The following is a 23,481-nucleotide window of genomic DNA, read 5'->3' on the forward strand; positions in this document are numbered from 1 at the left end:
AACAGTAACAATCACGCAGTGATCATATGACCGACCATTTCCGGTTGACAAGATGGACATCAATGGTGTAGTAGGAATCATCACTGCCGTTTGGGCATTTATTGGCATTATTTTGCCTATTCTGATTCAGTTTTTAATGTGGCGATCACCTCACAAAGGGTTAGTGCATGTGGAAAAGTTATAATTTCGAAATATTCCTTTGTAAAAGAACGATGCAAAAAGCATTGAATGATGTGTAGTGATGTAAAACGTTTTCTTGCGTTGTCAGTAGTGCAGAAATGAGAAAGATTGTTAAATTATGTTTATACATTTTGAACTGATTGTAGCAGCATTTTGGTTGTCTTTGTTTTTCTCTTGAACATGTGGTTTGAGTTGCTACGCATCAATTATCTTTTAATGTACTTAGAATTTAGTCTTTTAAAAATTCAGTCTTGAACTAGGACGTCAGTGGAGTTAGATCCGCTTGCTACAGTTTAGACTGTAAATCATTATTAAGCTTACGATTTGGATAATCATGCCTTATTTCTTAAGAGTTACTGCATATTGCACTTGAGCAACCAGCAAGGCAGTAAAAAAGTGGGCAGAAACCTTTCGAACCTTTATAATAAACCTTTCAAGTAATGCAAATCACTTGGGGTCGGGGTCAGCCCACATTTTGTTTAATGGAAATGTGTGCTGGAGGGCAAATGTTAACTAACTTCAGTTAACCATAGCAATAAAGAGCAATGAAAAATATGCACAGCAGTTTCAGATTATGCACTGCATTATTACTTATAGTATCCCCTAACTTTTTCAGATCATTGGTGGGTGAAGTTTTTAGATATCTCACTTTTCTTGGGGCCAGCTTTTATGCAATGGCAGTGCTCATTGTAATAGTATAGATTTGTTAATAAACTTATGACCCAAATGATTATTTTAAAAATTCTTTTTGACAGCATTGTCCAGGTATGCCTGATATTGACCGCAGCTTGCTGCTATCTCTTGTGAGTATGGCTTATTTGTGTGACTTTTTTATGTCTGAATAATAAATAAATTTGAGAAAGTGTGGCCTTTACACACTAGCTTTGTCAATCATGTAAAGTAGATGTCTTTGGCAACATAAGCATTCACTTTTGCAATACAAATTAGGATCCACTAAAATAATAGAAATTTCATAGGAAAGCTAGAAAATAAGAATAATCTTAAGCAGACAAATATTGGTGACTTAATTAATAGGACATTGGCAATATGATTATCCTTTGTGATTACTATTTAATGGTATTGTGGAACAAAGTATATAATGAGAAAAAGAAGATAGAAGTGAGCCTGAATAATTTCTGTGTAATTTTCAAATTATAAAATATTGCTGTCATCAAAATGTTGTCCAGAAACATGACTGTTGAGTCCAATTTAGCTTCTTATAGAAATACCATCTATTGACGTAGTAATAGTGATTAATAAACTAAGCTAAAGGTACCTTTATTTTAAAGTTAAATGATATAAGATTATATCATATATCTTGAAATTAAATTACTAATGAAATCTTGTCACCTCTGCCTTTTCTTGTTACATTTTTCATTTTATATTTATCAACATTGTTCATATTTTGGCTATTTAATTAAGCTTTTCTTTGCTCTGCCAAGCTAGTGATTATTTTATTGTAATCAGGATGTACTTGCTGTTATTGTAGCTGGCTGTCAGCATACTTGTCCCAGCTCAATCCATTGATCGGGCCACAACTTGAAACAGGTTTAATTCGAATGATCCAGTTTGAGTGGGATGGGATGCATCATAGTGGTAAATGGTTTTCATTTATTAAATTTCCTTAGTCCTTTTGTGTTTACATAAAGATGACTCATTATTTGTGACTGTTGCTAAAGGATCAATAACTACTTTTTTTTCAGTTTTGATAAGAATGTACATAAATATATGTATCAGCCTGTGTGAGAAAGAAAATTCTTCCTATCATCTTTATTAATGTTAATAAAATAATTAGAAAACTTATTGTGTAAGAGAAAAAAGACAAGATGGTGGGTTTTTAAAACAATCAAAAGAATCTTTGGGAAAACTGCCTCTTTTTAAAAATGTAATTTCCCTTGTGTGAGCTATATAGACAGATCTTTACAGCCATACTATCTATGGGGAACTGTTTTTACAGAAGAGTAGTTAAGGAGAGATTGACAAAGAAATTTTATACATTGTGTTGGATGACTTGTTTTTCTGATAGATGTACTCTCCAGTAACTGTTTTACCTTATGTGTATTTTTTCCTGCATTGTTAAATATTGTATTTTTGTGGTTATTGTACCTGTGTATTATAGAATAAAAAATAAAATAATCACTTTCCCTTAGAAACAATTTGAAGGCTATGCCATAGGTATTTCTAAATTACTAAATCTATGTCATTTACTGTGAAACATTTTCCTTGCAGAATAAAACAGATGGCTTGATGGTTCATGGATTGAATGTAAATGCTGGAACAAAATCAACCACCCTGGTTTTACATTTTCGTGGCTGTGATTTCTTCTGTCCATTCCTGTCCTTTTGTGCTATGTCATCATTTGCTTCAGTTACCAAACACAAGGATGTGCATGCATTGAGAAACTTGTGGGCTAAACATTTTGATAAAAAAACACTTTTGTCAGCATAGATGAAGCAATGTTCATTTCATTAACCTTTCTTTAACTTATCATTTTATGATTTAGACTACAAAATACTTTGTGTAAACTTTAGATGACACCTTGGAGTAATGTGTCACGAAGAAGACTTGCATTTTAGTTCCTTTGAGTTCTGATGAAAATTTGTAGAGGGCACATTTTGAATACTGCTGACCCAGCAATGCATAAGCAATTGAATTTGGTGTTTTTAATTTCTTTTTACCTTTCAGCACTTTAGATGTAAGCACTGTTTTCTCAAATATTCTGGAAGCACTAAAACAAATGTGACATGCTCATCTAACTTTAAGATATTCAGAGGAAGAATTTTTTTTATAGCTGCATCCCTAGATTTTTTTTAGGGGGAGGGATCACCCATATTTATTTTTCAGCTTGTGGCATTGATAGTCTCTCGTGTAAATATACATCACAGAACATTTAACATAGATAAATAAAATGATGTAATGATTGTACATTTCATGTTGGCAACACATGTTGTCATTGGAATATATTTTAGGTGAAGCTGTAGAATAAACAAAAAATTCTTGCATATTTATTTGGTATGGGTGATATTTATGTGTGAGAAAGTAAAGATGAAAGCACATTAAACAATATTTGTAAAACTGGACTTATACATGTTAGAACACAGGTTGGGGGGTGGGGATTTCAAACTTCGATAGTTTTTATTGAATAAGCAATTCAGTATTACTGGTTCGTCAGTTATGGAATAAATATGTAATTACATATCCACTTTTGTCATTCAACACCACCCACACAGGTTTTTGCATGTGGAAATTTTCTTTGATGCTGTAATTCTCAAGAACATAAAAGAAAACAAAATATTTTTTTTACTGATAATTTGATTGGTAGCACATACACAAATATAAATAAGCAACAAAGAAAAGCATGACGTGGGAAGATAGTCTCATTTAAAAAAAATTTTTTATTCAGCAGATGTTTTGTTTATGCATCTCATGTTTTTGTGTCACCTGTAAAAATTGTTGCCCTTTTGAGAACTACGGAATGTCTAGTGTTGCTATCCTTGTTTCATTTTATCAACTAGGATAATCCTTTTCTTCTGCCAGTAAATGTGGTCATTCACCAGGTTTCTAAGGGAGATATTGGATTATGAACATGTCACTGGTTGAAACTACCGTTAAGGCCTGTTCTTGGGACGAGCATCATACACAGCTGCAAAATCATCAATAAGTTGCGAAACTCAATTCAGAATTAGGAAAAACGCTTCTGTAAGAATTCTTTGCCTTGCACTAAGTGTCCGCTCTGGCTTTCCTTTGAAGTAATGACTAATGTATCTAAAAACGATGGGCGTTGCCATTTCACTACACAAACCGCGAGAATTTGAAAGCGGTTTAAATATTTACATTTTACACACAGGTGGAAAACTACATTGAAAAAACTGATAATTTATAATAACTTTCAATACTCATTATCCCAGTCAAAGTGTGGCGAGCAGACTGAAGGGCTATGACGTGCTTTTTTTTTTTTTTTCTCGTATAGCAAACATTAGTAAAGACACGTTTCACAAAAGTGTGAAATAGGGGAGCATCTATTGTAGTTCGTCCGGTTTTCGAGGAATCAGCTTTACAAATATGCTATAAACAGTACAGGAAGATACAAAAATTTGGCTCCAGTTGCTTTTGACAACTTTATCAAAGACATTCACAAATTTCACACCACACAAAATTGTTTCAAATAGGAATATTAGTATGACAGTATCCTAAGCAGTACGACAATCAAGAAGGGCGAAAGACCACCTTTTCTAAAGACTCCTAAACGATATAAAGCTCTAAGAAAAAAGAGTGGGGCAAAAGTTTCTGGTCTGAAATTTTATTAGCTATTTCATCAATTATAATACATGTACATTGCATTTATTAAGCCACCAGACTGCATAACACCAAGTTATACATGGCCTCTAGTTGTAGGGAACATAGCAAACGCAGTCCGCAAACAATAGTTTTACTGCGGACGCAATCCAAGTATGTTGATGCACCCAACATGTTTTATCCACTAAGGAAGTCAATAGTTGCTTTCACTTCCTTCCCGGATGTGACGTCAAGAGCGGCGACGCTGATTTCCGTGTCACCAAACGACATGCGCGCTAGGATCTCCCGCGGCCTATCAATTCCTGTTGGTGCTGCTGAGCTCGTCTCTTCGCTGTCACTTCCACCGACATGCTGCTGCTGTTCGCTGGTGGAACTACGTCGGAGGTCGAGGCAGAGAGTACCGCATTTTCGTACACCGGAGTCGGTGATGAAAGTGGGCTCGGGGAGTGTGCTTGAGTACACGTTGAGCACGATGAGCATCTGGCCAGCGCGCGCAGGTGTATACCGGCGCGTGACGCAGGTTCCGAGCGCTACGGGCTGATTGATGGCCACGAAGCGGTCAAAGACGTCGGTGCACCAGTCCACGCCATCTCTGTGGACCAGCTTCTCTGGTGGATGCCGGGAAGAGTCGAAACGATTCAACACACCTACTCCGTACGTCAGCCGCGCGCATCTCACACTCACGACTTTAGGGTCAAGACCGAAAAGAACAGCGCCTGCACAAAAGTCAAGCAATATAAATAAAACAAAAGGAAAAAATCATGTTTATTCAAATCTAACAACTGGGAAAATAGAAGCTTCCCAGCGTGCATGGGCTTTGGGTGTTTGAACGGCCCCTATAGGGAAGTGAGACTTTGGGATGGGAAGCGTGTAATTCGATCCTAAATTGACGCGTCCATCGCGCTTTTTTTCTTCAGCCGCTCTCGATTTGGTAGCCACGTGATCGTGTCGCATCCTTCCACCCGCTGTTACCCTCCCCCCTCTTTCGCCATCGCCGCGTGTAGGGTTAATCAGAGGTCACATCGTCCGGTTCAGCTTTGACCGGCGCGCAGACATTTTGAACTGTACGTCCATCTTCAAGTGAAACACCGCCGATTTCTGAAGTAAGTCTTAATAAAGTTAAGTGAAAGATGCCATTAAAACAACTATACTTTATAACAGTGGATAGTCATGAATAATTTATGATCATATATAAGTATTGTAGTGCTTTTTGTGAAATGTTTCACGTGTTGTACCCGGCAGTTATCACACATATACATCGCTAGCAACTCGCTTTTACATGACGCTGTCTTCTATATGTGCTGTAAATAATTTAAATGGTTTAACCATATCCTTCTTGTTGTAAATAATCAAATTGCTTAATCGTATCTCTTGCCTACTAATTGCACGTATTTACTAATTACAGAAACGAAATGTTGAGCGCGAATACGATTGGCAGAAGCAAGAGGACAGTGCATGATGGGTTCAAATCAACTAGTCAAGAGGTAAAGTACACACACACAATCTCTCGTATCATTGATGATTAACTTCGAAGTTGAAATCTATGACATGAACTCATTGAGTCATGCTTGAAATTCGTCGTCTGCTTTCTCAATAACAGTGGTGCGGCGATTACCAAACGTTTGTGTCCGTCTTGGTGCATTCTAGGGGAAAGCAACGAGACAATCACATTGCTTTCTGAACAACTAAAATTTTGGAAAATTAATGCAAAGCAAAAGAAAGAATTTATTTTTGTACTTATACACTTTGAAATTAAAACAAAATGTATTTAAATCCAATGCTATGCAATGAACTTTGTCAAAGTCTGTCATTTTTCTAACAATCACTTATCTGATCACATATATTTTTCTTTGTCTTTAAAATGCTGCATGCCATTTTTTCAGTTTATTTACATGATTTACAAAAAGAACTAATTATAACAATCTTTAATTGCAGATCACACTGACTGTAGGTCTGGCTCAGTGAATTTTACCAGTAAGTTTTATTTTGTCTCCCTCTATGATTTCATCAGGATCACTATACAAGCACAGGTTTTGTGTTTTTAGTGGTCTACATGCACATCCTTATTATATCCATCTAAACATTTTCTGTTAATTAAAAAAATTGTCAATAGACTTACATCCATAGTTTTGTTTTGTCATTACTTTAAAGACTAAAAGTAACATTTTGATTTCAAATACATTTTTGAACAGAGTTCTCAGCAAAGTTGATGAGCAGAGCAAAGACTACAGAATGTAGTTCACAAACTGAATCAGGTCACCCTGCTTCTTCAAAATATGGGGAAAGAGGAGCTGATGAAGAAAGGAATTAGAACAAAAGTGGTATGTCATTTAAGTATAATGTGTTAGTACTAGACACCTTTTTTAAATGTTACCTTTAGCTTTAGCTAATATATCAGTTAATATGTATGTTATGCTTTACAGTCTTGATAAACCATTTAACAAACAGGCAGGCATAGCATCGGCTTACAGGTTAACTCTCCTGACAAGAATGTGTGGTCAGTGTAATATTTGCATTAAAAATAATACACATTTTATGAAGTACAAAATAATGTAGTATTTTATATGCATAGATTTTATTTATAAAATAATTCTGTCACTTGCTTTTCATGGTGTCAAAATGAGCAGTCTGTGTGTCTATTAACTATGACCACTAAAATTGTTCTACTTTCATAAAGAACAGCTTTGATTAAACTCTTAATTAACTTGGTGATTTGAGTCACTTAATGCCATTATTTTCTCTGAAGTCCCACTAGGGTTTATTTAAGAGACTGGGTCTGGTTTGTAGCTATATTCATCATGCAACCATTGATCCCTCAGTGGAGTAGGGTTCAGCATTATATCTTAAACTTATCCAATCCAGTGAATTAATTTATTTCGCATTTGTATTGTAGTATTTTACATGGTGGAAACAACTAAAGATTTTTTTTAACAGGTTCAGCACCTCTCGTGCACGGAGAATTTTAAAACGGCTGCTATCTTCAGAGTTGGCTCAGTGGAACCAAAGGGGAAAAAGTTTCCAGTCACTTCAGCTGAGAAGTATATTAATTGGTGTGTAGTTTTTGTTTGGTTTTGATTTCTTTGAGGTGTACGTCAATATGAACTTAAAAGGACAAGTTTCCGAACAATTTAAAAAAATAGTGAATCTAAGTATTATTTTCTCTACATTTACAAATTTATTATTGTGTACAATAGCATTTAAGTCTACTTACAATTTCTATTTGTGCACAGCTGCAGTCCAAGAGACATGGATTGAGGAATGATTCGAAGGGTGATGCCATCTAATGGTGAGTGGAATTACAAAATGAGTTTGTCAAGTTAAAATTATTAATGTGAGCATTGTTTTATTCTTCGTGGATTTATTCAGTAGGCCTATTTTACTTTACTTTTTGTACTAAAGATTAATTGGTTACTTTCAGATATTATCCAAAACTTCTTATACACACAAATGGCCATCAAGACATTACCGTTTAAAAATCTTTTTATTCCACTCTTGTTCAAAGTTCTTGTAATCTCACTAGTAATTAGTAGATTTATGAAAGCTTTAACTCTTTCTTTACACAGGCTAAAGGCGGTCAAACCCCCTGTACGCATGAATTTAACCTTTTCAAAAAATTATTAAAAAATAACTAAACAAGATAGAACAGAAATTTAAATTGATTATGACAGATCAAAATGTGTAGAAGTGGAACAATTTTACCGTAATCTTGCTCGTGAACTCACTTTTATGATAATCCAACCAAAATTAGGTATATTATGTGAAGTTTGGAAAATTTTTTTTTACACATTTCAAACAAAAATTCGGGAGCAGATGAAAACCATTTTTACACCATTCGTGGTCAAATTCTCCTTCATCTGAAGCAGGAATATCCTCTGGGATGTTCTTTCTTTTGTTATTCGACGTTTCAGATGCATGATGTTCGCAATGTGTACCATCGAAAAGGACAGGTAGTGTAGAATATCGGCGAGACTTTCGTTCAAACGTACGTCTTCGTCATGTAAGGGAGATAATTGTGTTCATAAAGGCCTAAACTATCTTATTTATTAATTTTTTCTTTAAACCACGAGCTGTAAAGGCCTAAAAAAATTACAACAATGCATAAGCCCAATGTAATACTGCGTAACAAGTGAGCAGGGCAAAATCGGCCACCCGTGTTGAGTGCATAAAGAAAGAGTTAAGCTTTCATCTATGTGAGAGGTTAGTTCTACTTACATAGCAAAAATCAAAATATGTAAATGCATTGTAACTTTTTTCTTTTCTTCTACAGGGATTCCACCACTCATGGATCGATTTTTTGGTGTCATATTTTCTATCTTTTATGTAAATTGTTTTGACTTTATGTTATAAATAATTATTTCAAAAATAACTTTCATGGGGTAAAAAATTATTGACTGCAATTTTTATGTAAATAATTGGATGAATGCTTATGTTCAAAAACAATTTTAATGCTTTAAATAATGTAAACTGTTAAAATAGTTTTTTGGTGTAAATAATAAAATTGTTTAATGATATCTCTTGCCTACTATTTATGCGTTGTGAGGAAACGAGATTTTGAAAAGCTGTTGAATGTTTTTCTTCATGGTGTGCAAGCCTGTGTACCAGTGTAAGTAAAAGTGAGAAAGGGTGAGGAATGCAGCAAGAGGGGAGTGGGAGTTGGGAGTTTGATGGGAAAACACGACTTCTCATGGGCGATCGGTGGGTATGCAATGGTTTTTTCGTGGGAAGGTGGGTGGGTCTTTCGTGGGAAAACATGGCAACCCGTGGGAATTCCCTACGAGGTCCCCTTAGGGTCCCGCTTCCAAAACCCGAGAGGGACCCAACTTTCTTCCCGAAGAGGTCCCATGAGGGACCCAAGAGTTCTTGCAGGCTGGGTTTTTTCAACTCTTTCTTGGTCACAAGTCGAAGAGCTTACAGCCTCTAAATTAAATGAATCTTTAGTCAGTCGATCGATCAATCGATCCCTCTTTACAAATCACGTTAAATGTAGATTGTTTTCGGTAAAAAGAATAAGAACAAAATTCGTAGCTGTTTTTAACAGAAAAAGTATCTGGAAATGGGGTAAGACTGGTGAAAAAAAAAAAATCAAAGAATCATAAAGAATAAAATGATAGTGTTAAAATTTAGCAGAGATTAAAAAAAAACTTTCTTCACCTCTCAGGACAGCCAAACTGACATCATGAGGGATAAGAACTGTAAGCAGTTGGCCAAACTCCCGTCGAATCTCGTGTTGCAGCATAGGAGACTCAGCAAACCCTCCAACCAAAAATAGGTACTGTAGATCTGAGAGAAATACCAGACGTCGCGAAGTTACGAGAAGAATATGAATTGTTTTATGCAAACATCGACTTTTATTTCGCGCAGACTGGCCCATACTCTGCAATGATTTATTTCTAGCAAGTAATCAGGGCTTCATGAAGCGATTACATAGAGATTACATAGTTATTCGCTTTGATTCTTTAGTGAAAACAAAGAGGGCATAACCTGTTTTCCGGATGCTCATATGTCTGCTGCAACAGAAAACTAATACACTTATAACTTATACTCTTCAAATTGCCCTGAATGTCGTTTCTTCTAACTCAATTCCTTTCAAGATGAAAAAAAAAGGGGGGGGGGGTTTGGCGAGGGTCGGACGAACTGTGGATGCAGATTTGCATAGAGAACCACACGCGCACGCACACAAGCTCACACATTTATAGCTACACTCTTCTTGATGTTTTTATATTTAGAAAAAAAAACTATTAGTGGCGTAGGAACCAGGCAAGCAAGGGGGACACCCGTCACCTTTAAAAATATATATATTGAGGGGACAGGAATGTGAACGTCGTTCACTGTCAGCGTGGAGTTTACTCCCCTCCAAAGCCGAGCATCTTACGCCACGGCCTATACACATGCTCACCCCGGGTATTGGGGTGATTCAGTACGTCTCCAACGGCTTGACGGATGCTGATGAGGGTAGGCGCAAATAACCGGTGCATGGCAGGGGGTGCCAGACGCAGCATCCCTTGCAGTGACCATTCTACATCCGAGTCACCGTGCCGCTTGACTGCATGATCTATTTCTCCCTGAAGACAGGAAATAAATTTGCCGTTAGGTATGACAGCACACTAAGGTAAGTACAAACAAGAGCAGACAGACGGGTTAGACGTTAGTTTTCCCCTTGAAAAAAAAAGCAGTTATGAACCATATTGTTCGTTATTGGAATATTCTCTTCCAAACACTAGAAAGTTGTGAACGTGTGAAAGCGGACAAAACCTAACTTTCGGTTATAGTTGCAGTCAACTTGTACATGCATGTGTGTGTGTGGAGGAGTAGGGGGTGAAATGTCTCACCTTATGCTTCCGAAACTCGCTGATAAAAGTGAATGGGAGAGAAATGTTGAATGATGTGGTTTTAAGAGGGGAGGCTGTTCTCTTGCGGGACTCGAAATCTGTGAGGAGGTTGACCCATCCCACAGGAAAGTTGCGCTTGTAATTGTCCACAAAATCGTGACCAAAGATGGAGCACAGCAGAGCGATAAACTCCTCATCCACACCTGCAACAAAATAATACGCGTATCACTAAACTGATAAGAATGATTTTTTTCTCAAGTTTTAACATTTTAGGAGTGATGTACTGATTTATATGTATATATACAACGTTCTCTGGGGGAAGGGATTTGGGGAAAGGCGCTAACCTTGTTACTGACGGCTCGCTTAACAAGAGCCAAAAAAGGAAAGAAAACCAGAACAAATACTATTTTGCTCCCTACGGTTACAATAGGACGCCTACATCATGTTTTTTATGCAGAGGGAAAAAAAAGGAAGGTGAGAGAAAGAGGAGAAGAAGAATATGGCGATAATAACGGGTAATGAAAATGGATAATAATAGATGTCGATGACTAGGTTAAAGAGGAAGCGATATGAACATATTATTTTAATGTGCTTCATCGAAACTATCGTTTCCAAAACGCGTAGAATTTCAATAGCGAAAAAAAAATAAAAAATTCTTTGACATTAAGAAAAATCTGTAAGCGTGACTACGAGCTTCGAGAAATCTTAAACACCGACACAACAAGTGAACTAGCTGATGGTAAACTGGATGGTAGTAAGGGAAGCAGATACTCAGAGGATGGGCGAAGCTGTGGAGCCTCGGGACTGACCTGTAGAGCCGTGCGGCCCGCCCGTGGCCCTGTGAAGCTCCACCAGCTGTCCAGTGTCCTTCAGCTCGTGCACGGTGATGTCCACTGTACCTCCACCGGCGTCCACGACGATGTAGCGAGAACCTGTAACAGGTGAGGACTGACCTGTCACCTCGAGGTACACCCCTATTAAAGGATTCTAAAGGCAAAATAAAACTGCGTAGAATCGCGTAAAGAGTAGGATAAATTTGAATCTCGTCTATTTATATGTGTGTTCAAGTGGAAAACGCTGAAGGTTTTTAGTAGAATGTTGTGTTTAATAAGAGAAATTACACGGGACTCTTTGTTTGCTTCCGCGAAGTCTCGTTCTCCGTCACGTGACCCTATGACGCGTGGTTTCCATAGTGAGAACCATTCCTCGAGAATGTGCTGCACCCGATTTCCACGAAAAGATGGAAAAAGATTCAAAATTTTCTTTTCATCAGTTTCCGAAAGACAGAGCCTTACACACAGAGTGCGTCATACAATTAACAGACGACGTCAAATCTCCGCAATGACCACACACTTCCTGTGTGTGTGACGTCATAAGGAGACTGATGTCATAAGGAGACTCCTCTGCTTGATCATCTCGGGAAGCTATCGTGGTTACTCGGCGGAAGGACACAAGGTCGATTTCACTGGATTTTTTCAATTTTTATAAACATCGGCAACCGAAATAGTGCTAATAAGTGGTAATCAAGTGAGAAACGAATCCTTTATATCTCCTGTATTGCTTTCGTGCTCTGTAATTGTAACTAAATATATTTTTGAAACGTTTGACCGTCGCCAGAGCCTTATCACAAGCCTTGAGTATCCCTTTAACTTGCCTATTCATGTTCCAAGATCGCATAGAGAAGTGATCGCCGAATAAGGCTTACGCTTTTCTGTTTTACTCTTCACGTCCAAGGTAAATCTCAAGTTCTTATGAATTAAGCTCCATGGGTAGTTAATCTGTTTATATTTGGCATATCATGTTTCGGGCAGATTCCATATGGTACCTAGTTCATGAGGTTTAAACAAATATGTCCGACACTTCGTAAAACCGTGCCCGTTGCCTTTCGTAAACATTGCCATTTGTTGGACCATGTGTTAGAGTCCTCAATCTAGTGATTCTAGTCCCTTTATGTAAATTTATGTCTTTAGCAGTCAGTCGAGCATATCTTTTCCATTTCAGTTAAATTAAGAAAATAAGTGAAATATTCTTGCCATTAAAGATATTATCTTTGTATGGAGTTAGAGAACTGAGCAGATTGATAGGTTGTTGCAGAAATAAGCAATAATAGTGTTTTAGACGTACACCAAACGTAAAGCTTCGTACAAATGATTTAAACATAAAACGATGAATAATTTTCAGTATCTGACGTGCTTCGAGATCTTGTCTTCAACATTTTTAGTCAGGAAAGAGTGTAAAGTCATTTTAAGGCATGCCAGGTGAAGAAAAAACCCAAATAAGTTATATAATGAGATCCGCACTGTTTTATAGTCAGATAGGTTTGTGCCCAGAAGATGGATAACCGTACACGTGATACAGAAGGACAGAGTGAGACAGAGAAAACAAACAAAAGCACTGGTTTGTGCTCATAACTAGAAAGATTTCATGTCATAGAAACAAACGGAAGTCTACCAAAGAAAGGACGTGCGTCATGGAGTGTCAACATGCATCAGACGAACACCAAGGATATCATGCACCAAACATTCACCAAGATATAACAAACTGCACCATGTAATCTTATGCACCAGACATGCACCATGAAGTCGTGCACCAGACGAGCACCATGTGGGGCTACCATACACCATGGTGTCCCATGCATCAGACGTGTACAATGGAAGGTCAACATTACTAGATTTGTGCACCATATGCGCACCATGGAGTCTCGTGCATCAGAAGTGCACCGCATGATGGCAACATGCACTATACACGGGCACAATGGGCTGTGGAAGGCTGGTTTTCTCTCGGGAAGGGTGAAGGGTAAATTAAGGTAGGGAATAAGCAGGGAACACCCGTATCTCGTTGCACACTTTGAGAACGGTGGGTTGTGTATTCACGGTCAAGAAGACAGTGCAAGTGTATGAGCGAGTGTACATCTGTGCATGCGTGTTTGCGCACTCGATAGTGTGTTTTAATATGTTTATACGTGAAACTAATGGTGAAACTAAGATGCAGTTGGTGCATAGAATGTTCGAGAGTGTGTGCGTATGAGAGAGAGAGAGACAAGCACAAGGAAAAGAATTTCTTCTTGGTATATAGGTGCTTGTATGTGTGGTTTATAGCAGTGCATGTAATGTCGACTGCAGTTGTATGATTTGAGAGTGTCAAGAAAGTAGTGACTATTTTTACATGTTATTCGTGCAAATAAATTTTTATCTTCTGAATTCAAAATTCTTATCTATAAACAAGAACTTGGCCATTCTTTCCGTGCAAAGTATTCAAACATGACTGCAGTAAAAAAGGTTTTGTGCAGTTTACGTACGGTGCAGTGTGCTATATTTGTTAAAGATAAGATTCATCATTGCTTCAAAAATGCTTCAAATGTGCAGCAGGGACATGAAAAGCATGCTGCTCATCAGCACAGTCGTGCGCCACCTTTGATCTTGTTCTCCAGCGTTTGGTCGCCCAGGGAATCCAGAGATTCTGTACTCCGTGAGCCATCTGCAAGCACGCGCAAGCTGTCATTTTTTTTTATATAAAAAAACGAACAATGACATCATCGTCCGGTTCAAGGTCTTACACGTCTTGGGCTTCTGTGTCAGTTAGCGCCGACATCAGCATTTAGCTGCTGAACACCAAAGACATCAACTAGCTGAAGACATAATGACCATGAGGACATCCATCTTTCAACAAATGAGCCTGTGTTTGGTCTGATAACCTGTTTGTGTAGTTGTTTATCCGCTGATGCTTTTGTAGTACTCATTAATCTTTACTATTTCCGAATATAGTGAAATAAACTGTGCAAAATGTATGCAGCCCAACTAATTAAGCATTTTGATACATTACTATAAGACTTTAGCTTGTGTGAAACCAACGCACCAACAGTCAAGTTAGTCACAGCAGGAGGGGACATCGTGATGTCTGTCGTTGACCGCCTTGATGACTGTAGAGGCCGCGTTGTCCCTGTTTCTGGCACCAGCTGGTGCATGCGCAGCCGACGGCAATAGACAGACGCTGCTTCTGGTTCCAGAACGATAAGCATCTGAGAAGGATTGTCTGAAGTAAACATACCTGCCTGCAGGGGAAAAAAAATAAGACAAAATGGTTGCACAAGGACAAGAAAATGCATATTTCTGCACATCCGCTGGAAGAGCAAGTAGAATATCTTTTCCACAGAAGCACACTGCTTCGACAAGTCTAAACAACTTGCCTCCTCTCTTGCCCTTAAAAGCACGTGACTTCCAGACCAAGCTAAGTGTGTTTGTGCGTCCTATGAAGACATATTGTCTGAAGAGACGGCGAATACTACGACGGGTTGGGTGGGCGGACTCCAAAACAACCCATACTCACCATCTGCGCTGCCTGTCTCATGAGTTGCTTGGCTGGCTCTCTCCAGATGGCGGGCACAGTCACGACCCATCGCACATCCTCACGCCGAAAATCCGTGCCACTTTGGTCGCTCAGTTGCTCCAGAGCGTGCGTAGCGAAGAACGTGAGAACATGTGAGAACACCGTGAGTGCGGGCATCTGCTGACCATTCACTGCGGTCACCATGGTGTCTCGGCTTAGCTCCTGAGACAAAAAGGGCCCTCGTTTTCAAAACACTCGATAAAAGTCAGTTTCGATAGGAACAGTTAAATGTTTGTCCACTTTCAACCTCTCACATCTCGGCCTCTTGGCATCAAGCTAGACAAGAGGCTTACATGAGGTCCAGGAGAGAGAACACAAGAGAACTGTCCCTTTAAGTTACTTGCAAACAGCGCCATCCCACATTTTCACTGTCTGGCTGAGACTGCTATTCAGTTTGTTCCTTGTGGTCTGGTGGTTGAGGAAACTGCTTATCGATATTCACGATATAGCTTAAAATGAAGAACACTAAACTCAAATTTATTTATCTAACATTACTAGAGTAACACGTTTGACGAAGATTATTAACAATTAATGTTCAAGGCACATAGACGCATACAATACAGAAGATTTTATAGAGGCTATTTTCATCTACTAATTTAATTAAACGTGACAGATAGTTTGATCTCTCTCTCGGGTTCTTTTTTTCAGTCGTGAGAAGACTCTTGTGTTTTATTTTAAGATTCGTTACCTTGTCTTTTGTAATTTTAAAGAAATGACTGAACTGAAACTAGGGAAAACTTTGAGACTTAGAAAATGAATGATACCTTGCAATGATGAAGAGTCATTTTGAACCGCTCGAAATAGAGCCAATGGCGGGCCTCTATAGGCAGAAGATTGTGATAGTGGTTGCGAGCAGCCAGACCAAAACTATGGAAAGTCCCATCTGGAGTCAAAAGAAGAGCAGACAGCGTCTTGTGGTTGAGCAGTCCAGGCTCCTGACCTGCCCACCTCGTCATCACGTACACGCTGCTGGGATCCCGGAAGAAGCTGAAGGCGTAGCCGCTGTGGGTCGTGCCCAGGTCGACGGCCACCACCACCACAAGACGTCTGTTCCCACCTTCGCCGAACGACGAAGTCGACGTTGTGGCCATCGCTCCGTCAACAATGTCTTGTCTAGCTGCTGAAATTCGCCGTCGAAGCGGGGAGACGCCGAGTACAACGAGGCTGTACTTTGACGCAAAGGGGTAGCAACTCTGGGGGCAGACAAAACTGGTTCCAGATGCTTCTCCATCTTCGACTTTGTGACATCACCAGTTTCGTGGTAGTAATCTTCATGAGATGCCTTCTTTGGTCTTGTCGGAGTTTCCTCTCCTGTCGCCTCAACAAGCGTTGAAGACTGCGCGGTACCGGGCGACGACAATGACGTCTTTGAAGGAACAGTCTTGGACACGCTTGTCTCTCGTCTAAGATCTCCATCAGATAAGTAATTCTCTCCCTTTCCCATATCGTCAGCGCCGCTCTCTGCGCTGCTAAACGATGTAATAAAGGTAATAATTTTGGACTGGTCCGATCTGACGAGTTTTCGTTTTCCTTCTTTCTCTTCTGTACACCCTGGCGACGTTTCCTTCCTCCTGGACGTACTTCCGTCTAGGGAATTCTCGTTGTCCGAGAGACGCAGAGAATCGTTTTGGCAAGGGAGGACATAAAGCTTCGAGGTTGGATTTGGAGTTGACTGCCGAGGTTCCATTCTGGGTAGCATTTCTGGGGATGAGCTATAGCCATATTGTTCCAAGTCTTTGTCTGTTCTCAGATGCTTCTGTTTCTTTGTTTCTTGCTTTTCCTCGTGTTTTTCTTTTGTATCTTTATCCTTCTTTTTATCTTTGTTTTTTCCTTTGTCTTTCTTACCTTCCACTTCCTTTTCTTTGTTTATCTTGCTCTTCTGTTTTTCCTCGTTGTGTTCTTTCTTGCGACGAAATGGCCAGTACTTACGCAAGCGAGACTTGGTGCTGCTTTTGTCCTTGTCGCCATCATTGGAGGTGGCAGATATAGTGGAGCTAAGAGACAAGCTTCGTTGTAGCGACCCTTTGGCCTTCAAGAAGGGCTTACCATCAATGGTCAAACTGGAAGTTCCATGGATGGTAGCTGGACGCTTAGGTCGCCTACCCCTTCTAACCGGAACTTCCGGCTTAATGGGCAGAGGTATTTCAGGAGAGGCCGAGAGATTTTGAAACTGAGCATCCGCATTCTGTGCTTCCGGTATATTTGGATCAGCTCCGGAAGGAGACGATCGAACCAGGCGTACATCTGCATCGGCGCAGGAGACGAGCGCGGGTCTCTTCATAGAGAACCCCCCTGCAGGTTCGGAGTGTTTGGTCCCACGTCGGCCTCATGCGAGCCGACTGCAAGAGAGTCCTCAACATTGGCTTTTCTTCGCTGTACAGGCGTTCCACTCGGTTTGGGGGACTTTGGAACCGGCTTTTGTGCTTGGATGTACCTGAAGGCGAAGAAGGCACACTATCCGTTTTATCTTCTTGGTCGCGTGGACAGATCTTTTGCCTGGGCGGAACTGGTGGTGCCTGGTCTATTGCATGCTTTCCCTTTCCTTCACTGGAAGAACTGTCAGTTTTAGTTTTCCTGTCACGTGATTTGTCCTTTACTGCCTTTTTCTTCTTACTGCTGTCTTCTGAGCTGCCAGATGCTGACTTTTTGATGTCTCCTTTTTTCTTTTTTTTAAACGGTTTGAGCGAGTCTGTGTAGTAAATGTCACTTTCTACATCTGAAATAAAATGCCTGGCCAGTTCCTTTTCTAGATCTCGCACTTTGGGACCAGAAGCAGGTGTCTTTTCTTCCTTCTCTTGTTTCTTTTTAAGTGCAAACTTGGGAAACACGCTGACCCTTCCAAGACGAGGGCTGGATTTAGGTTTCACCTCCTCGCCAGCGCTTGAGGAACTAGTCTTGTGAGGAGGGTTGAGTTTGGGTGTCTCAATGGGCGGTTTGGAGCTTGCAATTGACTTCGGCTTGTCCCAGCGGGGTGGCACTTCAGGAGACTTCCCACCGGCATCGCTTGAAGAGGAAGAAGACATTGTTTTGTCTCTATTTCTCTGTGTCCCTGAAGGCAGAGCAGGAGACAATCTATCAGGTAACTTTGGAGACCGGGAAAAAGTCTTTGCTGGGTCTTGGTCGGTGTCTGACCTATCAGAGAAATCTGACTGCGAGCTGAACGTTCTCGCTGGCTTGGCTGGAGGGGGAGGCGGGCTAACAAAACTGGAGGACCCCTCTTGTCTTTTTCTTTGTCTGAAGACCTGTCAGACTGATAGGTCGGCTTCCTCCCGTGTGATCCATATGCTTCGGGCGAAAAAGAGAATAAAGTCGAAGTACCAGGACATGCCTTAATCCGTGACACAGGTGTGTGGCGGAAGTCATCACTTGAATGGATCACTATGGTGGAGTCTTTAGAATGTACCATCTTGCCAGATTTGTGTTTTTCTTCTCTAGAACCGGGCATGCTCCTCACGTCAGGACATTTTTGGTGCTGCTGTCCAGATGAAATCTGGCTGCTACCTACAAAATCTGTGCTCAGTTTCACTCCACTCTCTTGCCTATTGCTAGAAGAACTGCCGAGAACTCGGACGTCGCTCCCATTAGACGAAAGCTGTGACCTTTCCCACTCTAGCTTCGTCTTGGTCTGGCTGGCAAAACTGTCTAGACTAAAGCCGTCGTGAGATGTTTTCAGTTTCCTTTCTCCCTCGTTGTAAGTGTCATCAGTAATTGTTTTATGTGGGAACGAATCACATTCTGGAGCATCAGTCGTTTTCTTTGACATCGCCGCCAGTACATCCGACTCTGTGTCCGAGAGACACACAGTATCTCGTACGACCCGGGACATGAAATCTCGCCGTGTCTTCTTCTTCTTTTCGCTTTTCGTTCCATTTACGTCGTCATCAGATTCAGAAGAAGAAGACGATGACGAAGAGGAGGACGAGGAGGAAGCCAAAGAAGTATCTCGAACAGGTAGTGGAAGTTTGGGCTCAGTCAATCGCGTTTCTTGATCGTTATAGCTGTCGTCAGCAACGCGATTAGCACGTGCAGGCTTTGGAGGACGGGTCATCAGCTGACGTTCGGAGGTAAAGTCAGCAGCATCTACGTTGCTGTATTTTAAAGCAAAGTACTCTTCTTTCGACGATGCGGCTGCTTGGCTGTAAGAAACCGTCGACCTGACCAGCACATTTTCGCCTTCTTCAGGGCCCTTCACGTCGATGCTACTCTCACTCTGAAGGCCAGAGTGCTGTTCCGTGGTCTCTGTGACCCAGCTCTCCTGCAACACATTCGTCTCTCTCCTTTTCTCTTCTCTTTCTGAAGTCATTAACAAAGCAGGTACCCGAGATTTCCCGGGTTCTCTTTTGGGTATCTTCGGTTACGTCAGGAGGTTCCTCGTCGTCGATCTGCTCTTCAGCGTGCATTGCAGGCGGCCACTCTATGAGTATTGTTGATTGGCCTGGGTCGCCTCCACTCAATGAGACTCCTTCTGCTGCATCTGAGGCTTCTGGTAAGTTAAGATCAGACATCTTGACATGTCCCCTGCCGTCATTCTTGTCAGGAGAACTTTCCACATCTTTTTCTAGTTGAATCTCTTTTGCTGATCTGTGCTGTTCTTGCGAAACGACGGTCATAATCGGGACCTTGACCCCATCTATTTCTTCACGCAATGACGACAAAGACGATGACGAGGAAGATTTGGACGATTCATTCTCACAATGTCCATGCCGCAAGAGAAGACTGGGATGCCTTGTGTCTCTATCTCTTCCTTTTCCACTGGCAGCGTATTCGTGGTGCTGTCATCAAAGCAGGAGCCTTTGGACGACTTTTGATTCTCAGAAACTTCTCTGTCTTTAGCTTGTAATGGTGACACAGCAGTGTCGGGGGAAATCCTGTTGTCAACAGTAGTGTTTGCAGATATCTCATCAGCGCATCCCTTTGAAAGGTTGTCTTCAACTGAAGCCTGTGCATATTCATTCTGAACTGAACCAACATCTTTCTGAATGATGTCATGTAATGGGAAAGAACCGGAGCCGCTTTCTTCATCTTGACACCATGGTGAGGGATCAGACGAAACGCTTATAGGTTTCATTATGGTCACGACACGTTCCATTTGCAAAACAGAATGGCAGTCTTGGGTGCCTATAGTGCTTGACTCGATAGTGGTCACAGTATGAACACCAGCGACTGAGTCTTCGGTTGAACTGTGTACTGTGGAAGAGGCTTTGGTTCTTTCGTGTTGCAGGACACACTTTTTAGAGACCAACATCTCTGGTGCCCCAGCCGTCGTAGTACGACCTACCTGTGCCTCATCTACAAACGAACAAGAAAGAAGATTACACAATGCAGAATTGTGAATAAACTCTTTTGTGTCCTCTACTCTGCATTCAAACTATGCTTCATCATCAGAGTAGTCGACTCTGAGCGTTTTGTTAGATGTGCTGAGGCTGAATGGACTGCGAGGTGTGCTTCTGCTGTTTGTGTTGAAGAAAAAGACTTCCTTGCATGCATGCTTGTAAGGCTGATGAGTGTAGGTGTTTGTGTGTTAGTGTGTGTGAATATCTGTGAATGTGTGTCTGTGTCACTTAGGGACATGTTTTGGTGTTGGTTTGCCATGTTGTGGCCTCAAGTTAAACTACAGTCACGAACATACAACTGGCTGTGTTGAAAACAAAAACACTACACATATTCTATTCAGATTTTGTTTAAAATAAATTAAAATCTGCAGTTTACAAAATGTGTCAACCCCCTGTCATGATTTCTTCTCAGTATTTATTTTATGTACAAGAGCTACAGATCCAGGTCACACACACACAAATATTATTATTTGCCTCATCTCTTTTCATATTCTTTTCACATTGCTTGGGAGTATCACCCAACATTTTCAGTATTTTGATGTAATAACATATTTCATGAACAATGTGCAGCACTCAATTCTGACTGTACACCAGAAACATCTGTGTCTAGTTCTCATCACAACGCCGTGATGGGGGTGGGGGAAACCCATGTGTACAGTTTTTCTTTTTTTTCAGCAAATGTACTCAAAATTAGTGTTCCCCAAACTGCAAAAGGATAGAAAATGTAATCTTTTGTTAGAAGTTACTGAAACGAAAATGTACAGCTACACGCGAGGGCTTACAGGAAAGTGGGAGAGCACGGGAGGGAGGCATCTGTGACACTACGCACAACAATAGGGGACGGCACTTCCTTCCCAGAAACACGATGCCTGTCAAAGCCATGGTGGGGTTGTGGGAAGGTCGGGGGTCAGGAAAACACCAAAACCATCAAGCCAAGCCCTCGTTGGTTGAAAAGACTTAACCTTCGTTTCAACTTCGTAACTAAACAACGTGACTTCCCAAACTGGCATAAAGACCATTAGCTGTTACAAATGTTTTCTCTACTCTTCTCCCTGCATGATAAGTACAAGACGACTAATTAATGGGGATAAAGACTGATGAGGGGGAGGAAGATTGAATTTTGGGGTCGGGACAAGACGTGAAATTTTCAGCAAACTATAAGAAAGTATAAAACTATCTACCTACATGAAAGTTTATCAAATCTCGCGATGGTGCATGTTTACATGACTTAAAAATTAGAAAATGCTTTCATTTAAGAAAACAAAAGCTACGCTTTAGTGAAAATCGCATAGCTAATGCTTATAATAATAAAATAACTGTTACAAGAAAATCGCATAACTGTTGCTGACGATCATGCATCAACTGTTGCTGATGATAATAAATTAATTGTTGAAGAAATTGCAGAAACGACGACGAGAACAACTGCTAACACTAAAACTTCTGCCAGGATTACAACGTTGCTGTACTGTCATAGTAAATTAATAGACACATTGAGGGAACCTAATCTGTAACAAGAGCTAGTATAGCAATGCTTATATAGCTGCCTCGGTTTGCATTCATATCTGTCTTATTTTCACAACTCTTTTGTTTGGGTGTATATTTATTGTTTGGAGTAAAGCTGTGTTTCTTGTTTTCGCTTTGTCTCCGCTCCTTCTAGCCTTCCCTGACCTCTTCCTGTCTTATCGCAGCCTCGTGATTGCCCTACACCCCGACAGAGTCAGATTATTGTCTTCTATCATGACACGGGACTTGTCACCCTGCCATTAGATGGCTTAGATGCCAGGCCTTGCTTATATTTTCGGAGTGAATTCGTTGTTGCTCTTTATTACTCTCTGTCCATATTTAGACAAGTGACCGTGAGAGTGTGTGTGTGTGAAAGAGAGTAGACTGTGTGTATATGTGTGGATGTGTAAAGGAGAAAGAGAATAATATGTGATGGTTAATATGTATCTTTGGTTGTCACAGTGGGTGGGTTTAGATGTGTATGGTGTAGGCGTGTTTGTGTTCTTGCACGCGTTCAATTGTGTGTGTGTACATTGAGCCTTCACCACCAAACACACAGGAAAAGCAGAGGTGGAGAGGAAGTTGTGAACGGGCGCAAGAGAGTAGCCAAGAGCTTATTTCCTGACCAAGTGCCTTCTCACACAACCAAAAACATGCTGCTCTGATGCGAACGGTTCTTTGGGCTTGTGACCAGGCCAGCCACCGATGCTTGCTGCATCTTTTTCGCCTCTTCTCCCAATCTCTACTCCACCCTTCAGACGCTCCTTCTTATGCGCACTCACACTTTGACACACATACTTCAACTCTCTTTATTTTGAAAGAGAAGTCCTGTAATTGTATGTCCGCACCATGTACGCATGTGTTACTGTATGTTTGCGAGGGCGTGCTCCAGTCTACATAAGTTTATGTTTGGGGGTTGGGGGTGAGTAGGGATATGAGGGATGGGCTTCACTGTGTAAGTTAAATTAATAAAAGTCTGAGACACTAGGTGAGGTCTGTTCTGTAGTAAATTACTTGACCAAGTCAAGGCCACTGTCGTACCAACCACCCTTGTTTACAGTCCTACTATAACTTCAAGTATGGCTGGCTGCCAGCGTGGGAAGGAAATGGCTAGTAATGTTGTAGAACTTGTCATCAAGCTTCCTGGTGAAGGTTCAGTCTCTCTGGACCCATGCCTGTTCTTCGATATCATGTATTCATAACATCACATTCATCTTAGGTTCTTTTACATAATCTCATTCCGATACGAAAAAACCTAAATTCTTAATTTCCATGAATAAAAATATTTCTGTTTAGCTCTCATCCGCATTGAGAGCACTTATATCACGAGTCTAACTATTTGTCCTTTTTGTAGACAAAAAATGTCTTTTATAATTATAAACTTCAAGGCAGTTAGTAAAACAAATAGACTGTAGTCTTGATAAATTTCTTTGCCTCATGTTGTACCAGATCCC

General features: G+C 40.5%; 4 protein-coding genes across 7 annotated transcripts in view; 1 reads left to right on the forward strand and 3 right to left on the reverse strand.

The window, feature by feature from the left end:
• LOC112564891 (V-type proton ATPase subunit e 2-like) lies at nt 1-3,184 on the forward strand. Its single transcript, XM_025240000.1, has 4 exons — nt 1-159; nt 936-983; nt 1,670-1,776; nt 2,410-3,184. Exons 1-4 carry the CDS (start codon nt 53-55, stop codon nt 2,412-2,414), a joined length of 267 nt encoding a protein of 88 aa, XP_025095785.1. The 5' UTR covers nt 1-52; the 3' UTR covers nt 2,415-3,184.
• Nucleotides 2,942-18,216, reverse strand: LOC112564884 (heat shock 70 kDa protein 12A-like). 2 transcript variants are annotated; one of them, XM_025239983.1, is made up of 9 exons: nt 15,956-18,216; nt 15,132-15,353; nt 14,661-14,856; nt 14,217-14,282; nt 11,615-11,737; nt 10,806-11,008; nt 10,373-10,538; nt 9,628-9,756; nt 2,942-5,192 (listed from the first exon to the last, which is right to left on the reverse strand). In XM_025239983.1, exons 1-9 carry the CDS (start codon nt 16,280-16,282, stop codon nt 4,654-4,656), a joined length of 1,971 nt encoding a protein of 656 aa, XP_025095768.1. In that variant the 5' UTR covers nt 16,283-18,216; the 3' UTR covers nt 2,942-4,653. The 2 variants fall into 2 exon arrangements, with proteins under 2 accessions (XP_025095768.1, XP_025095769.1); XM_025239984.1 differs by lacking the exon at nt 14,217-14,282.
• LOC112564029 (nucleolar and coiled-body phosphoprotein 1-like) lies at nt 16,305-19,801 on the reverse strand. The gene is made up of 5 exons (XM_025238563.1): nt 19,550-19,801; nt 18,510-19,446; nt 17,626-18,240; nt 17,037-17,435; nt 16,305-16,384 (listed from the first exon to the last, which is right to left on the reverse strand). The coding sequence occupies exons 1-5, from the start codon at nt 19,799-19,801 to the stop codon at nt 16,305-16,307; spliced, it is 2,283 nt and encodes a 760-aa protein (XP_025094348.1).
• LOC112564888 overlaps nt 19,786-23,481 on the reverse strand; it is an 8,217-nt gene continuing 4,521 nt past the window's right edge. For all 3 annotated transcript variants that reach the window (XM_025239995.1, XM_025239996.1, XM_025239997.1), the window contains exon 3: nt 19,786-20,480. In XM_025239995.1, coding sequence (XP_025095780.1) covers nt 19,822-20,480 — 659 coding nt within the window. In that variant the 3' untranslated portion in view covers nt 19,786-19,821. The remainder of the gene's footprint in view (nt 20,481-23,481) is intronic.

The sequence above is a fragment of the Pomacea canaliculata genome, linkage group LG5 (genome assembly GCF_003073045.1).
Source record: "Pomacea canaliculata isolate SZHN2017 linkage group LG5, ASM307304v1, whole genome shotgun sequence".
Classification (NCBI taxonomy): Eukaryota; Metazoa; Mollusca; class Gastropoda; order Architaenioglossa; family Ampullariidae; genus Pomacea; species Pomacea canaliculata.

Excerpts from the sequence above, each read along its gene's own strand:
- LOC112564891 (XM_025240000.1), top strand. The coding sequence starts at position 53 with ATGGACATCAATGGTGTAGTAGGAATCATCACTGCCGTTTGGGCATTT. Across the intron at positions 160-935 it reads TGGCGATCACCTCACAAAGG|CATTGTCCAGGTATGCCTGA; the intron begins GTTAGTGCATGT and ends TCTTTTTGACAG. Across the intron at positions 984-1,669 it reads GCAGCTTGCTGCTATCTCTT|CTGGCTGTCAGCATACTTGT; the intron begins GTGAGTATGGCT and ends CTGTTATTGTAG.
- LOC112564884 (XM_025239983.1), bottom strand. The coding sequence starts at position 16,282 with ATGGCCACAACGTCGACTTCGTCGTTCGGCGAAGGTGGGAACAGACGT. Across the intron at positions 15,354-15,955 it reads TGACTCTTCATCATTGCAAG|GAGCTAAGCCGAGACACCAT; the intron begins GTATCATTCATT and ends TTTTTGTCTCAG. Across the intron at positions 9,757-10,372 it reads GAATCACCCCAATACCCGGG|ATCTACAGTACCTATTTTTG; the intron begins GTGAGCATGTGT and ends TATTTCTCTCAG.
- LOC112564029 (XM_025238563.1), bottom strand. The coding sequence starts at position 19,801 with ATGACCGTCGTTTCGCAAGAACAGCACAGATCAGCAAAAGAGATTCAA. Across the intron at positions 19,447-19,549 it reads ACGACGAGGAACCTCCTGAC|GAGAGCTGGGTCACAGAGAC; the intron begins GTAACCGAAGAT and ends AATGTGTTGCAG. Across the intron at positions 17,436-17,625 it reads TGTGCCTTCTTCGCCTTCAG|ATGTACGCCTGGTTCGATCG; the intron begins GTACATCCAAGC and ends GCGCCGATGCAG.